The sequence below is a fragment of the Mobula birostris genome, chromosome 8 (genome assembly GCF_030028105.1).
Source record: "Mobula birostris isolate sMobBir1 chromosome 8, sMobBir1.hap1, whole genome shotgun sequence".
Classification (NCBI taxonomy): domain Eukaryota; kingdom Metazoa; phylum Chordata; class Chondrichthyes; order Myliobatiformes; family Myliobatidae; genus Mobula; species Mobula birostris.
This window is the reverse complement of record NC_092377.1, coordinates 40,340,658-40,357,637: the sequence shown is the minus strand read 5'-3', so window position 1 is coordinate 40,357,637 and position 16,980 is coordinate 40,340,658. Positions and strand designations below refer to the sequence as shown.

Sequence of the window (16,980 nt, the reverse complement as noted above, 5' to 3'; positions counted from 1 at the left end):
GACAATGTTATTATGAGAATATGATCCGGCTAAATATAACAGAGGTTACAAGTCAAACTACTGTTTAATCTTTTTAATAAAAGCACTCCATCACCATGAGGTACTTTCAAACGCTGACCTGCTGCTGATTGGATAAGGCTCGTAAGAAGTTACCCAAATTGACCCATTGACTTTAAGTACATATTTCAGCAAGTAAACTGTAACATTTGTTGACAACATTAATGAATAAGCTGGGTAAAATGTTGCCCCAAAGATGCTCAGGTTACGTGCCCTTTATTTCTTACCATTCATCAATAATCGCACTAATCAAAACATTTATTATTTTTTGCCTCTTTCCTGCTCTTCCAGAATTTGAAGCATGATTGCTTCTGTTAATTAGTCGCTAATAGCAAGGTAATGTGCGCTTGATGGATAACCGTGTCATTGCCAATCACGCCACTCATTCACATCCCGAGCACTGCGGCGCTGTTGTGTTTTTGCTCAGATTATCACGTGCACAGGATCTGGAGAGGGGTGAGAACTAGCCGTGAGGGGGGGGGGCTCTCAATGACTGTCGTTAAATATAGCCAATAGACTTCAGAAATTTTCTGCCTAACCTAGCCCATCGTCACACCAATTGGTTAGACCCATCCATGGGACGGACCTCTCTCTCTTTCTCTCTCAGACTCGGCGCCTTGCGGATGCCATGGTGCATGTCGGAATATGTCGTCCTGACTTCTGCAGCCGCCGCCAACAACAAAACTTAGAGACTACAACGCCCACGATGCTCTGCGTTCGACTGGGGCAACTCAGTCAATCAATATACGTCACGCTGCTTTGCTTATCAAGGTTTTGGAGGAGGGCGCAGTCAATGTGAAGAATACATAAGGGAGAAAAATCCAGGGTTATCTTCCATGCAGGGTAGAAATTTTACTGTACAATGTGAAAACTTCAGTTTTACTCAGCCACCCTGTCTCCTGTTTCACAGCACCCCTAGCAGATCGTAGGTTAACAACGAAATGAAACGCAGAAAGATTGCCATCGCCGCTGGGTTTTGCTTTTCATTCTTCCTGGGCACTTTACTGAATTTGTTATTTATCCCTGGTTTTGATCATCACCATCAGCAACAGCGTTTAGAACAGACCGTCCAGGATCACCTCAGCAACGAACCGCCTGTGCTTCTGAACGGAGTGACCGACCAAGACCTGTTGAAGCAAATTAAAGAAAGATACGAGGAGGTTGTCCGCTATCGGCAGCAGTCAGCTCCTGCAGCGGCTACGGGGAGACTAGCCAGACCGCTGGAAAGACGCTTGATGGACCTAGCGCAGAACAGCTCCCCAGATCAGCCCCAACCCCAGCATCAGCAGCAGCAGCAGAGGAGCCCGGATTTTCGCGAGAGCAAAACATTAACTGTTCAAGGAGTAAACACCTTCGCTTCCAGTAGCCCGAAGGCTGACTTTCAGTTCCGGTCCCTTCCCTTAAGCTGCTCAGATATTAATAATGCAAGCAGTGTCCATTATTTGGGCTCTGGATACACAAAAGCAGTATACAAAGCCGTTCTTAACGAGACCCTGGCGGTGGCCTTAAAATCGGTGGACTTTGAAGGACACGACATGGAAAACTGCGTTAAGCACTTTGGGACACTGAAAGATTGCTACCGACTGGCGTCGTATAAACTTGTCAAAGAAATGACACTTTTACAACGGCTACAGCATACAAATATTCTTAAGGTAGGTACCTGCAATACTCATTAGAAACTTATTAATAAACTACTGCCTAATAAGGGAGAAATATTGGGCTATTTAATTCTTAGCGCAGGGAACCCTAACTCCATCCTTCTGATTGATGTATGTGTCAAATAGAAGAGTGGCGAATGTTTCTATACCGGGTGCTTAATGAGCTCTTTGCTAAATTCTACACCGTAATCAGTCATGGCTTCCCCAAGCTATGAGTAGGAGGAGGCGTATGTAAAACAAACATTTTCGGTTTGTAGGAGATATTTAGTAGGAGATTGGCTGCAAACTGCGCCACTAAATATCAAAACTTAAAAGATTCAGCAATAAGTTTGGCCAATTATTCAGTAATATTTCAGCGCATAATCAACTGCTGAGTTGGATCACGAGATTAACGCATGACAGTCAAATTCCCTACCTCGTTTTTTGAAAAGTCAGGTACAGTAAACAGAATCCTGCGGTGGAGCTTCTAAAGTGAATTCAGGGCTTTCAGAAGACAGTCCATTTTGACTAAAGAGTATTTAACTATTTCTCCTCCTCTTGTCTGTATTTTGCGCAGATATTGATTCTTTTACTTTGGTTCCACCTGGCCTTTGGGTCGTGGGCTCTTTCGGATTTTCGGCGTTGCTGAAAGGGTTAGACCTCTTGGCTACTGCCGAGTGCAGCTCCAGACGTTGACTGCCGCTTTAGTTTTTTTTCCCTTAAGGACCCGTGGTTATCGGAGATGTGATCTCTCGCACCTTGTAGAAAACGTGGAGGTTGGGAAATAATGTTGCCAGCATTGTGGCAGCCAGTCTGAAAACTGTCACTAGAAGTGTGACCAGTGGATTTTATCACCAGTCATAGAGGACAAAGTTTTGACCAATGTCGTTTAATACTGAGACAAGTAATCACATCTCTGATTGGAACTTCAGCTGGCAATACCGCAACTGAGGTTAAAATGCAGTTTCCTCTGTATTTCGGAATGGTGGCCCTTGACAGAATGTGACACGTTACAAAGCCGAGCTCACAATGTACCACCACGTGACTCTAGACATGTTAAAAGGTGAATTTATGATGCGATTAGACGTGCTTTCTTGCGAGTTTGGTGAATCCACCTGGGTATAACCCTTGGAGAGACCAGACTTGTCATTTAGGTTGTCAGCTCGCCTGCTAATGTGCTAATTCCCTCTGGTCAACCGTAATGAGCCCGTTACGGACCAGGGAGCGGGATGCTTCCTGCTGTGACTACCTCGGCTTTGTTCACGATTAATGATTTGGTTTTAATTTTAAAAAAACTATTGTGAGATCAGCCCTTCAATTAGTTGATTGTGCAGAGCTGCTTTGGACAGCCAGAACGTTCAGTATGATTTTCTTTTAGACTTTTTGAATAGATCCCATTCTCCAGAGCTTTCAACCCCAGTATGAATGAGGACAGATTAACAGTATAATACTTGACAGAAAATGAATGCAATTTAGAGAATTCTTGACCTTGTACAGTCAGGAATGTCAGTAGTTTGTGGAAAAATGAACTTGTGTTGCGTCTGCTGTCAATTTTCTGTAGTTCTCTCGTTTCGTGCTTTTTAAAATGTTAATAGGGAAATGAGATTTTGCGGGATGTTCAGGGCAGATGGCAGCTTTATGCATAATTTGCAAGATAACAGGCATATTGTGTATTGCCAAGATCTGATCAAAATCATTTCACCTTTATGGCTTGTGCATTCTGACCAGCTGACTACCAACTCGGATATAAGTGAGTCAGAGGGCAAGAAGTTTAAAGCAGAGCAGAACGATTTGAGGCAACCTAACGCTTTTATTATGTTGAGTCTTAAATTAATAACTTCCCCTATGAAAAGGGCACTACATATTCGCAGACAGACACAAAATGCTAAAGATACAGAACTCAGTTCTCTGATTCAGGTTTCTTTTCTCAGCGGTCCCGACACTGATGAAAAGTCATCGACGTGCAACGTCAACCCTATTTCTCCCTCTAAGATGCTGCTTGACCTGCACAGGGTCTCCCGTATTCTCTGTTTCCAATATTGTACTATTTAAGGGTCTCAGTCAAAATAGTGATTTAAATGTTGATGCATGTACCACGGTCTTAGTATGTAAATAACTTTGCGTCGAATCTCCTGCACGGGTTAATGTTTGTTTCACAACTATTAAAAATAAAAGTATTAGGTTTTTGCGGAGGAAAGCTTGGTTGCGCTACTGGTCTATACTTAGCACCAGTAAAAGTCCAATAATAATGAGGAAGGGTACTTAGGAATAATGCTAAATAAAGGGCTGTATAAAATATTTAAATGGACGCAACGTGCAATTTGCATGATTTTAAATATACTGAAAATCCCAAAATTCCGGCTTTTGGTTATTTTCCCTAGAAGGACGGACCAGTGCGAATTTTAATCTACATAGTATATACATATACCAAATGCGATCGACTGAAACCATCCGAGTTGTGTTTCAGATACGCCTTAATAAACGTTTTGTTGACCAAGTGCTGGTAAATGGGATTGGCTTTGAGACGTGCCTGATGGTTGGCATGAACGGGATTGGCGGAAGGGCGAGTTGATGTGTTTCACTGCTCTACATTAGACGGGTAATCAGTGACATTTTAATTGTCCACTTTCATACTCGCCATAAGATCTTAAAAGGTAGAAGCTACTTGTGCTGAAAATCTACATCCAAAAGGCCTACTTTTTTTTGCCCATCGGGAATAGATGACCAATGATAAAATCTAAATTATATGACTTAATTGCTTGAGAGTCTACATAAAAAACTTTTCAGTTAGCCACCCACTCATTAAACTAAATGAAGTTCATTGTGATAAGATTTGAATATGCAACAACGGCTGTCTTGTTGTGAAATCTCATTTTCTCGTTTCCCCAGGAGCAGGTGTCCCGGGCAGGGAGAAAAATGTATCTTTCAACAACCGTTGTTTAATTAGCAAGGACTGGATGCGAGCGTCGCCAAAGCAAAATCGATGTGGTCACTGATTTATGACCAGGCATTTAGTTGGTACAAATTGCATTGGCTTTGTCACTAAAGCGGGGAAGCCCTCTTTCCTTCATTGGCTTCTCCCCACTCATTTAACGTACTGTCCGTCCTTTTTCAATGCTAATTTTACCCCGTCAACCAGTTGTACGTTAAAAAAAACTTGTCAAGAGTTCAGAAGTCTCGTAAATGAAACAATGATTATAAATAGTCGAATTCTACACTCGCATTTAATAACCCTGGTCAGCTATTTATTCTTAAACATCTGCAGGATTATTCAGTGAAGTTTTTTCTATGTACACTGGATATTATGGACGTTGTAGTTGAGCTGTAATTAACATTATAAAACCACAATGCGATCACCAATGGTCACCAGTACCCGAAACGTCTCCCACCATTTTTTTTGCCTTGGATAGCATTCTTTAAAGGAGATAATAATCTGCTTCTGATACCCGATGCTTATTGGGTCTTTTTATTGATCTTCCTCAGGGAAAAGCAGTATTTGCATCTCAGAACCTCGAGTTAACAAAGTGCAATCGATTGTCGAAATTAGCTGATCAATTCCTGAGCGTGTTTTTTTGTGTGTGCTTGAAAGTGCGTGTTCCTGATTATGTGCGAGAATTCCGGAGGATTAATGGAATTATTTAGAGCAAGCCTTTTGAAACATTACCTACGGGCAGATTGGAACTGTTACTGGCACAGTTCTGTCCACTGTAGCCTTTATCTTCATTCCATGAGCCAGCCTTGTGGATTTTAATTAGTGTTGTTCTTGAAAATACTATGCCCTTCCGTTCTAGAGATGCCTTCACGAAAGCGTTAAATTAGGCATTTGTTTTGTAGAAAGCAAATTTTTAAAGCAGATACACAGACCCGCCGATAACTGTCAGGTTTGCTCTGGCGAGAGCTCCGATTCGTTATCTGCGATGACAGATGTCCTTTAACCTTATAGCTTTCCACTTGGCATATTACTATTGATCATTTTCCGCTCTGCAAAAGCTGCATTTCACGAGCAGCTGAGGACGATCTTCGTTCTTCCGACTCCGGGAAAGGGTGGAGCGGTGTCTGGCCGGCTGGCTGTGGGTCTGGTCACTCTCCTACCCCTCGTGAGACCGGGTTTCGGTGGTCTGAAGCACCCGCCGCTCATGGCCGGAGTTAGCGGGAGACTGACATGTGCCTTATATCAGTGCTCAGCGCACTGGTCCTTGTAGTAAGCCATCGCCTGGCAGCTCTTTTTTTACAAACGTTTGCAATGCAGTTGATTGCATTCACTAGAACACAAAATTGGTCCCTGATTTGTTTACTGCCGCGACCTTTCCCGAAATATAAAATACGGTAATTGACGAAAAACTGTGATTTAATATCCCCACAGAACGTCATTGTTGTGCAGCACGTTGGATTTGTTCTGCGGTATTAATGGGTAATCACTGACTCGTGATTATCCAGCAACTCCCGCGAATTAAAACATGAGCCGCTGTTCAACTCGCACGGAAGTTGCTTCCGGTGAAAAGTTGGAGTGTGTGAGGCAGCGGAACGATGCAGGCTGTGTGAACGGCAGCGTGTGGGGCGCTGGAGTAGGGCTGCTGAAGAAATGGTTTTGGCGGGGTGCGGGTGGTGTGGAGAGAACTTGTGTTGGCTTCATTCTTTTGTTTCCTGACGGACTCATTTGTGATACTGTGGAAGAGCAGTGAGAAAGATTACCTGTTAGAGCCGTTACTGTGCTGTGTATACTGTATTAAGAGAGTTCTGTTAGCTTAGAATTGATGCGGTATGGAATTTAACCACCAATGTACCGGTATCAAAACAGTTTAATTCCTTATAATTGAACCATTTTCGCTAGGTTGAAGGATGCAGGAATAAGAAAGTTTTAAAAATAAACATCTGATGTTGAAGGTAGCAAAACGTCTGTTGATTGACGCACCTTTCATCCTTTCTGTGTGAGAGATAATCAGCAAGGAAAATGAAAAGAAAAAATACACTGTTTGCTACATCAAATCTAAATTTGCACAGTACATTTTCATAAGTGCGTATTAGGTTATCAGAGACACTGTTAAAGTCCTGAAGTATTAGATTCTTTCTCACCGATCACTTTAAGTTCCCACATTGTCACTTATACTAGTGTTGTTTGGAATTTCGGAGATCTGCATCCGTAAACCAGGTCACAATATTTACATTGCTACATCCAGCTGTCGTTTCTCACTGCACATTCTTAATGGCAGTTTAAAAAAAACTCTGGATTTAGTGGCAAAAGTGCATATTGATAGCTCATAAACCTAGTCTGCTGGAATCCAGTCGATATTCAGTTGTAATTCTACCCTTGGGCTTGTTTCAATTAATTTCAAAGTTCTTGAGCTTCGTGAAGGTTTGTCTTGCTGCCCTCCAGTAACTTTAATGCAAAAATATGCATATAATGTAACAGGAGAAAATACTAGAGTATTATTTGGTGCTGATATAAATTCTAAAGGCTTGTTGAAAGTTTTAATGGAATAATATTTTTACTGACATAGGACCAAGTTTAAAAAATCATAATTGAGTTTGTACAGCATTCTGTAACTGAGATCAAATTTAAAAAGTGAGAAATTAATTCATGGAATGATCTAGACGTTACATTTACATAGCTGGATGATAGGTGATACAGTATGTTATTTCCCATTAAGTATGAATAGGGCAGCCAATATTCTATATATCACTGTGGCAGTGGAGGATAAGTAGAAAGGCAGAAATCTTTCAATTTAACTATGACGCAATTCAAGATCATGTCAGAAAATAGTAACTTGGAAATGGGCTGATGCCAGTAAAATGATCTTGAGTTTGTTAGTAACAAATTACTTGGGATTTTATGCTAATGTTTAGGGAAAAGTAAAACTGCTGTTTTTTTTTGGTCTGTCCTATGTATGAATGTCATCTCTGTAAAATTACTGACCTTCAAACTCCCCCCTGAAATTGCCCATCAAACCACTTGGTTCATCAACTGGAGGGAATAAACTGAATGACAAAGACTGCCAGATTTGCTAGAGATGTTCTTATTTGTTTTAAAAGGTGGGGGAAAAATGCTCCTTGAAGGTGACATCTGAAGCAGGGCATGTACTCCAAGAGAGTCAAGTACCGGTGCAGGCCAAGGAAATTTACTGAGGAGGAAGATAGAATGAAATCATAAAAATGTTATGACATGTGAGGCCATTGAGTGTGTACCAATGGGAAAAATAGCTACACAACCTAATTTCATCATTCATTAAATTCATGGCAGTGCAGGATACTACTCTTCAAGTACACATCTAAATACGAGGGGTGATTGATAATTTTGTGGCCTAAGGTAGAAGGAGTCCATTTTAGGAAACCTAGCACATTTATTTTTCCTACATTTACACACTTAGTCCAGTGATCGTGGAGCATACGGATACCTTCTTTATAGAAGTTGGTGTCTTGGACCTCCCAAAGGGGTCCACAGCAGGGGTGATTGTTAAGTTCATAGCCTAAGGTAGAAGGAGGTGAGGAGAAACTTAAACTTTCTGCATTTTCACTCAGAGTTGAACTGCACGTGCGTATTCCAAGAGCTGTATAACTCATCTCCTTCTACCTTAGGCCACAAACTTATCAATCACCCCTGCTGTGGACCACCTGGATGTCCAAGACGCTCTCGTCACATGCATGTGCAGTTCAACTCTTGAAGTTAATAACTCATCTCCTTCTACCTTAGGCCACAAGCTTATCAATCATCCCTGCTGTGGACTGCTTCTACAAAGAGGGGATCCGTGTGCTCCATGACTGCTGGACTAAGTGTGTACACATAGGAGGGGTCTATGTTGAAAAATAAATGTGCTAGGTTTTCTAAAATAGACTCCTTCTACCTTAGGCCACGAACTTGTCAATCACCCCTCATAAGTCTATAAATGGAGCTTCTGCTTGTATCCTCATTTCAGACCTCTACTAGTCTCTGGGTGAAATATTTTTTTTACATCTCCCCTCTAATTCTCTCAATGATTACTTTAAGTTAAAGTTCTCTGGTTCTTGATCTGTCTGCCAAAGGAAATGCATCTTTCCTATCTACTCTTTGAAGATTCCTCCCATTATTTTATACATCACAATTGCTCATGGACGTCACCAAATTTAGCTACTTGCAATCTATCAACAATGTTACAGAAATGGTGAAACAGACCATCTCCTAGTTTGGATTTGATTTAAAAAAAAAAATACTATCTGTAACCTTTTCTCTGCATTTCGCAGCTTTAATGCCAAAAAAAATCTGATCCATTCTTGTGTATGGTCACAAAGGTTCTTCCCCTGTAACTCTTCTCATTTTAGTCTGTCAGAAGGTACAAAAGCTTGGAATCGTACACCAAGCTTAAGGACAGATTCTATCCCACTGTTATAAGACTATTAAGTAGACCTCGTATAATAAAGGTGAACTCTAACCTCAATCTACCTCATCCTGGCCCTTGAACCATATTGTCTACTTGTACTGCACTTTCTCTGTAACCATCTTTTGCATTCTATTATTTTCTTTGCCTTTGTATGACCTCATTGTACTTGTGTTTTGGGTTGGCATGTAAAACAATTTTTCCACTGTATATGACCACGGAGTAACATAGAAAATTAGAAAATAGGTGCAGGAGTAGGCCATTCGGCCCTTTGAGCCTGCACCGCCATTCAGTATGATCATGGCTGATCATCCAACTCAGAACCCTGTACCAGCCTTCCTTCCATACCCCCTGATCCTTTTAGCCACAAGGGCCATATCTAACTCCCTCTTAAATATAGCCAATGAACTGGCCTCAACTGTTTCCTGTGGTAGAGAATTCCACAGATTCACCAATCTCTGTGTGAAGAAGTTTTTCCTAATCTCGGTCCTAAAAGGCTTCCCCTTTATCCTCAAACTGTGACCCCTCGTCCTGGACTTCTCCAACATCGGGAACAATCTTCCTGCATCTAGCCTGTCCAATCCCTTTAGGATGTTATACGTTTCAATCAGATCCCCCCTCAATCTTCTAAATTCCAACGAGTATAAGCCTAGTTCATCCAGTCTTTCATCATATGAAAGTCCTGCCATCCCAGGAATCAATCTGGTAAACCTTCTTTGTACTCCCTCTATGGCAAGGATGTCCTTCCTCAGATTAGGGGACCAAAACTGCACACAATACTGCAGGTGTGGTCTCACCAAGGCCTTGTACAACTGCAGTAGTACCTCCCTGCTCCTGTACTCGAATCCTCTTGCTATAAATGCCAGCATACCATTCGCCTTTTTCACCGCCTGCTGTACCTGCATGCCCACTTTCAATGAATGGTGTATAATGACACCCAGGTCTCATTGCACCTCCCTTTTCCTAATCGGCCACCATTCAGATAATAATCTGTTTTCCTGTTTTTGCCACCAAAGTGGATAACTTCACATTTATCCACATTAAATTGCATCTGCCATGAATTTGCCCACTCACCTAACCTATCCAAGTCACCCTGCATCCTCTTAGCATCCTCCTCACAGCTAACACTGCCGCCCAGCTTCGTGTTATCTGCAAACTTGGAGATGCTGCATTTAATTCTCTCATCCAAGTCATTAATATATATTGTAAACAACTGGGGTCCCAGCACTGAGCCTTGCGGTACCCCACTAGTCACTGCCTGCCATTCTGAAAAGGTCCCGTTTATTCCCACTCTTTGCTTCCTGTCTGCCAACCAATTCTCTAACCACATCAATACCTTATCCCCAATACCGTGTGCTTTAAGTTTGCACACTAATCTCCCGTGTGGGACCTTGTCAAAAGCCTTTTGAAAATCCAAATATACCACATCCACTGGTTCTCCCCTATCCAGTTTACTAGTTACATCCTCAAAAAATTCTATGAGATTCATCAGACATGATTTTCCTTTCACAAATCCGTGCTGACTTTGTCCGATGATTTCACTGCTTTCCAAATGTGCTGTTATCACATCTTTGATAACTGACTCTAGCAGTTTCCCCGATGTTAGGCTAACCGGTCTATAATTCCCTGGTTTCTCTCTCCCTCCTTTTTTAAAGAGTGGTGTTACATTAGCCACCCTCCAATCCTCAGGAACTAGTCCAGAATCTAAAGAGTTTTGAAAAATTATCACTAATGCATCCACTATTTCTTGGGCTACTTCCTTAAGCACTCTGGGATGCAGACCATCTGGCCCTGGGGATTTATCTGCCTTTAATCCCTTCAATTTACCTAACACCACTTCCCTACTAACATGTATTTCCCTCAGTTCCTCCATCTCACTGGACCCCCTATCCCCTACTATTTCCGGAAGATTATTTATGTCCTCCTTAGTGAAGACAGAACCAAAGTATTTATTCAATTGGTCTGCCATGTCCTTGCTCCCCATAATCAATTCACCTGTTTCTGTCTGTAGGGGACCTACATTTGTCTTAACCAATCTTTTTCTTTTCACATATCTATAAAAGCTTTTACAGTCAGTTTTTATGTTCCCTGCCAGTTTTCTCTCATAATCTTTTTTCCCCTTCGTAATTAAGTCCTTTGTCCTCCTCTGCTGAACTTTGAATTTCTCCCAGTCCTCAGGTGAGCCACTTTTTCTGGCTAATTTGTATGCTTCTTCTTTGCAATTGATACTATCCCTAATTTCCCTTGTCAGCCATTCTGCTCCGCCATTCCATCATGGCTGACTTATTATCCCTCTCAACCCCATTCTCCTGCCTTCTCTCCGTACCCTTTGATGCCTGGACTAATCAAGAACCTTCCAACCTCTGCTTTCATATACTCTGTGTCTTGTCCTCTACAGCCGTATGTGGCAATGAAATCCACTGATTGCCAGCCTGGCTAATGAAATTCCTACCATTACTATTCTGAATGGAAGTCCCTCTATTCTGAGGCTGTGCCTTCTGGTCCTAGACTCTCCCACAGTAGGAAACATCCTCCCCACATCCGCTTTATTCAGGCCTTTCGATATTTGATAGGCTTCAATGAGATCCCCCTTCATTCTTCTAAACTGTAGTGAGCACTGGCCCAGAGTTATCAAATGCTCCTCATCTGTTAACCTTTAATTCCTGAAATCATTCTGAAGAACCTCATATGGACTCTCTCCAATGCCAGCAAATCTTTTCTTAGATAAGGGGCCCAAAGCTGTTCACAATACTCCAAATGCGGTTTCACCAATGTCTTATAAAGCCTCAGTATTACACCCTTCCTCTTGTATTCTATCCCTCTCAAAATGAATGCTAACATTGTATTTGCCTTCCTTACCACCGACTCAACCTGCAAGTTAATCTTTAGGAAACCCTGCACAAGGATTCACGAGTCCCTTCGCACCTCTGATTTTTATAAAAAATTTCTGCCTGCTTAGGAAATAGACTGTGTTTATTCCTTCTACTGAGATGCATAAACATACATCCCTACACTGTATTCCATCTGCCAATCTGTTTAAATTCCTTCTGTGGACTCTTGCAAAGATAAAAGTTCTGTCTGATACAACCAAATATAATTTTATTTTATAAAAAAAACATAAAAATTTACATGTTTGGTTATACCAGAACCTTGTTTAATTTCACCTTCGGATCTTAAGGGATAACTCCAAGATCATTAATACATAACAACTGATTGTGACAAATTGCATCCCTCCATTTACAGAGTAAATATTTTACAAGTTATTTCATTGTGTGGTGCAATCTCTTTTTACTTTCCCAGTGAACGTTTATCTGCTCTTTCTGAGTAAGCAAAACCTGTCTGCTCACAGAAATTCAGAAAAATGCCGTAGCTCTATAGATTGAAAAAAATGCTTCAAGTCAAAGCAATGCTGAGTTCTGGTACAAGAGAACTTCTGACTCGCACTAGGATTCTCCCTCCACTAATTCTGTTTGCTATTCACTTCACACAACAAAACAGGGCCCATTTTTCTTGCATATTCATTCATGAGGGGCTACTGCTTGCATGCTGTTAACTTGCTGATGACAGCTTAATAAGGTCCTCACTTTGTGTTTCATCCCAATGAGCTTGTCAAGCTTTGTGTGGCAGGCTAACCTTTCCTCTTTTTTTCTGAGTAAGGGGCAGCTGTGTCACTATTATTTAGAAGAATGAAAGACCTTTGCGAGACCGTAGCTGTGACAGATTAAACTAAAGTTGTCTTGCACATGAAAACCTACAAGATTCTCTGTGCCATTATTAGAAACAATAGTGGACAATTTAACCTATATAAAAAATGCAAGCCATGTTACAATAGAGAACTTTAACAGTTTGACAGAGACTGTGTAAATTCAGTACCTTTGATTCCATAGGTCATCCCCTTGTTCAAACATGATTAATTACCTTTTACTAAAACAATCAGAAGTTGACTTGATGTGCAAATTGTTTTTTTGAAAAGCTATTGGCCTTCAGTGGACAACTTTCTTTGTCGTACATGGGCCAAAATGAAAAATATGTTGTCTGAGAATGAGAATGATTTATAATTAAGCACCGAAGAATGAACAACCTGGAATCACCAGCAATTAGGCCGGATATAAGTTTGACTTTTAACATTACACTTCAGTTGGTACTTGGCATTCAAAAGTATGCATACAAATATGGGAAAAAATTACTTTTTCTTTAACATTTATTAAAGTTTGTTTTTATTCATTTTGTATTATTTAATATTTGATAGTCACATTGTTTGATTTTATTATACCATATGTAAATTGCACAATTTCCTCAGTCTTTATATTTATTATTAATCTATTCACTTCCATTTATTATTAATCTATTAATCTATTTGTTTCTCACAAGCAAATTAGTTTTGAAGTATGTTTAAACCTTTAAAAATATTTTTCCTCAAAACACATGAGTAAAATTTACCACAGATGTGAACATTTGAAAGATTTATGTACAAATCCACAATACATATTTAAATTCAGCTAATACTTGTAGAATGTTAAACTATAAATCATGGCAATGATTGTGAATTGCCCCAGCTTGGTGTAAAGTAAATGGCCAAAATTCATCATTGATAATAAATAAGGTTGCCAATGCAGACATCTAAGAATGTCAAGAAACGAGTGTTAATGTTGGGAATACCATGCTGATGAGATTTGACTTGAGGCACCTTGTATGGCTGAGGAAGCTTTACTTTCTGCTAATCAATGTTAAAATTTTACTCTAAACTCAACACTGATGTTAGGTGCAAACTCTAAGAACACTTCCACCCTTAGCTGAGGAACGTGAAGCTAATCATCTCTCAGAAGGATCTGACTGAAGTTACTAATACTGTCTGATGTTAATTCTATATGGAACAATTAAATTCATAGTACAGTGATGGGATTACTTGAGGTTGAGTTTAACTTTTTGCCCCACCCAGCGTACAGCCTTTCCGATTTTCCTTTCCATTGATCGCTGCATTTTTTTCACATCCAGTGGGAACAGTTAAATTTAACCTCCCTGCTTTGGAATTGAAAATCCTTAGAGACATTGAAACATTTCTTTTTAACTGCTTTGCAACTAATATGACAGGACGTATTAAAAGACCATCATAAAATTTTTTAATGGAACAGAAAATACCCTTCTGGGAGTATTTTGGTACAAATATATTAGGTTTTGTTTGTTGGAATAATCAGCAGGTGAGGTTAAGAGGCAGGATTTAATTTAGTATTCTTGACTCCAGTGTACTGGACCATTGATTCAGGCATAGGAATTTAAATCTCACCATGACAACATGGGAATTTGAATTTAAGTAAAAATTAATACAGTAGTCTCGGTAACGTAATGATGAAACCATTGGGTCGTTGCGAAAAAAAAAGCAATGGCTTCACTAATGTGTTTTGGGAAGTAAATCTGTCCTCCTTACCTTGTTTGGCTGGTTTTTGAAACAGCTCCAAACCAGTCAACGTGGTTGATGTGTAACCATCTTCTCAATACCGGGATAGTTGTAGGAATGGGCAATAAATGCTGATGCTGTCGGCAGTGTGCAAGTTCTGTTAATGAGTAAATCCAAATAACATCCTTTTTGTTCCGTATTAACAAATCTGAAATGGGGATTTCCTACAGCCACTGGTTACATGAGGATCTATTTGCTCTGAGATTCTCATTTAAATCAAACATTTTTTGTTTGTCCATCTCAGATTAATTTCCTTTATTTGTGACACTGGCAATATCTGAGGGATTGGGGGAAACTGGTGAGAATTTGTTGGGATGCAATGGCTTTGAAATAGTAATGGTTCTGCAAAAATCAGGATGGACAGTTAACTGTTTGCTTTGGCCTACTCTTGCCTCTAAGGCCCGATTTAATCTCAGTGTTTGTGCTGCAGAAGTTTCTAGGTGGATCTCCAGGTGCTGTTTCATAAGGTACTAACTGGAGACCATAATGTCATGCACCCTGCAAAAAACAGCGATGTACCACCAAAAGCTCTAATGAGCAGGTGCAGGGAGGCAGTCAAGTGAATCACTATCTCGTTGGCCAGCTCTTTAAGTCAGCAAAGCGATTAGAAACTTTTGCTTTTGGACGTCTTTGTCACACTTTCTTTTTGTTGCGTATTATTTGTGCTTTGCCTACACAGCTAATGAGATATTTTCTGCACAATGAAAGAATAACTAAAATCAGCAATTCAAGATACTAAGGAATCACTGAGTTCATCTGATCAAGTCGTGCTAATGGTAGCTTGTCTCTCAGATGTCTGTGTATTTCTCTGCTCATTACCAACCCAGGTCCCACAGTGAGCTAGAGATCCTGATTCTTCTTTGGATTTCAGTCAGCCAGAGTCCACCTGCCACTCAGTTAGCCAGTGTGCTGGCAAATGTGGGTTGCAGCATTTCCTTTCTCCAGCTGCACAGTCAGAAACTGGATGGGGAGAAAGTTGCCAACACCTCCACAGGTCCAGCCATCAAATGAATTGATGACTGCAGGTTGGGCCGTATCTGCTGATCAGTGGTTCTGTAAGGGTGAATGTCAGGAAAATATTTTGCAGTGTCCAAAATAAGAGAAAGTGCAATAGAAAATGCAGGCTGAAATTTCATCCAGAGAATTGTTAGTTTGTGAACTCACTATGGCAACATGTGGTTGAACCAACCAGTATTTATGCCTTTGTGGGGAGGCTAGATAAACATGCTGAAAAAAGCAACTGGGGATTATGCTGATGGAGTGAGATCTGGTGTAAATTTTATGAAAATAAAATACAAATGTCACATTTTGAAAATCTGGTAGTTGTGCATCACTGCAATATCACCAGTAATTGTCTCTGTTGCTCTATAGAATAATTTTGATTAAACAATTTAACATATTGCTTTTCTGGTGTTTTTTTGGTTTCCTTTTTGCAGCTCTATGGATTCTGCTACCAGGATAGTAATCACATTGCTGACACATTAACCACTATTACAGAGCTTGGATCCCCTTTGGAGATGATTCAGCTTTTACAGACTTCATGGGAGGAGAGATTTCGAGTAAGTAATGATTATCTTTGGAGCCTTGAGTGCAAGGAAGTTGTGGGGGAGGGAAGGGATGAAAAGTGCACCAAAGCAGAGAAAGTAAGTTTTTCAGCTGCCAAAGAACTTTGTTTCCTGGACATGTTTTTTTTCTTTTAGAATTTTGAATAGTGTTTGATCAACATGCATGTCTTTTAAAATCTTACAATTAGTTGGGGAACTGTTGGTCAAATCAAACCAATTTTCATTTGATTAAGCATAATTAAATAATTTATTTTTCCCCTTTTAAAAAATAAATTCTAGGCTTAACATTTGAAACACTACAATATTTCAAATATGGATAATGTGCTTCCTTGCAGTTTGAGGGAGAAGTTAAAATCAGATGTAACAGTATCACAGCGGAGTAGAGGTAACTACAGAGGCATTAGAGAGGAGCCGGTCAAAGTTGATTAGAAGGGAACACTGGCAGGGATGATGGCAGAGCAGCAATGGCTGGAGTTTCTGGGAACAATTTGAAAGGTGCAGGATCAGTTCATCCCAAAGAAGAAGAAACTTTTTCTAAAGGGGGGATGAGGCAACTGGGGTTGACAAAGGAAGTCAGAGACAGAATAAAAGCATAAAAAAGGGACTACATATAGCAATAAAAATAATGTAAGTTAGAGGATTGGGAAGCTTTTAAAAGCCAACAGAAACTACTGAAAAGCAGTAAGGAGAATAAAGATGAAAAATGACAGTATGCTAGCCAAAAATATAAAGGAGGAATCCAAAAGATTTTTCAGATATATGAAAGATAAAAGAGAACCAAAGGTGGGTATTGGACCGTTGGGAAATGTTGCTGGAGAGGTAGTAATGGGAAACAAAGAAATGGTGACCGTCTTCATTATAGAAGACACTAGCAACAGGCCAGAACTTTGAAAGATTCAGGGGGCTGAAGTTGGTGT

At 40.3% G+C, this 16,980-nt stretch overlaps 1 protein-coding gene across 7 annotated transcripts in view; it reads left to right on the top strand.

The window, feature by feature from the left end:
• The first annotated feature begins 808 nt into the window (after positions 1-808).
• Positions 809-16,980, top strand: part of pkdcca (protein kinase domain containing, cytoplasmic a) — a 71,539-nt gene continuing 55,367 nt past the window's right edge. For 3 of the 7 annotated variants that reach the window (XR_011886808.1, XR_011886809.1, XM_072265025.1), the window contains exons 1-2: positions 814-1,709; positions 15,935-16,057. Coding sequence is in view for 4 of the 7 variants with exons in the window: in XM_072265025.1 (XP_072121126.1) it covers positions 999-1,709; positions 15,935-16,057 (834 nt within the window). In the remaining 3 variants the exon portion in view is untranslated. Of the gene's footprint in view, positions 1,710-15,934; positions 16,058-16,980 lie in introns of all 7 variants that reach the window. The other 4 variants (XM_072265027.1, XM_072265028.1, XM_072265026.1 and 1 more) reach the window with 4 other exon arrangements.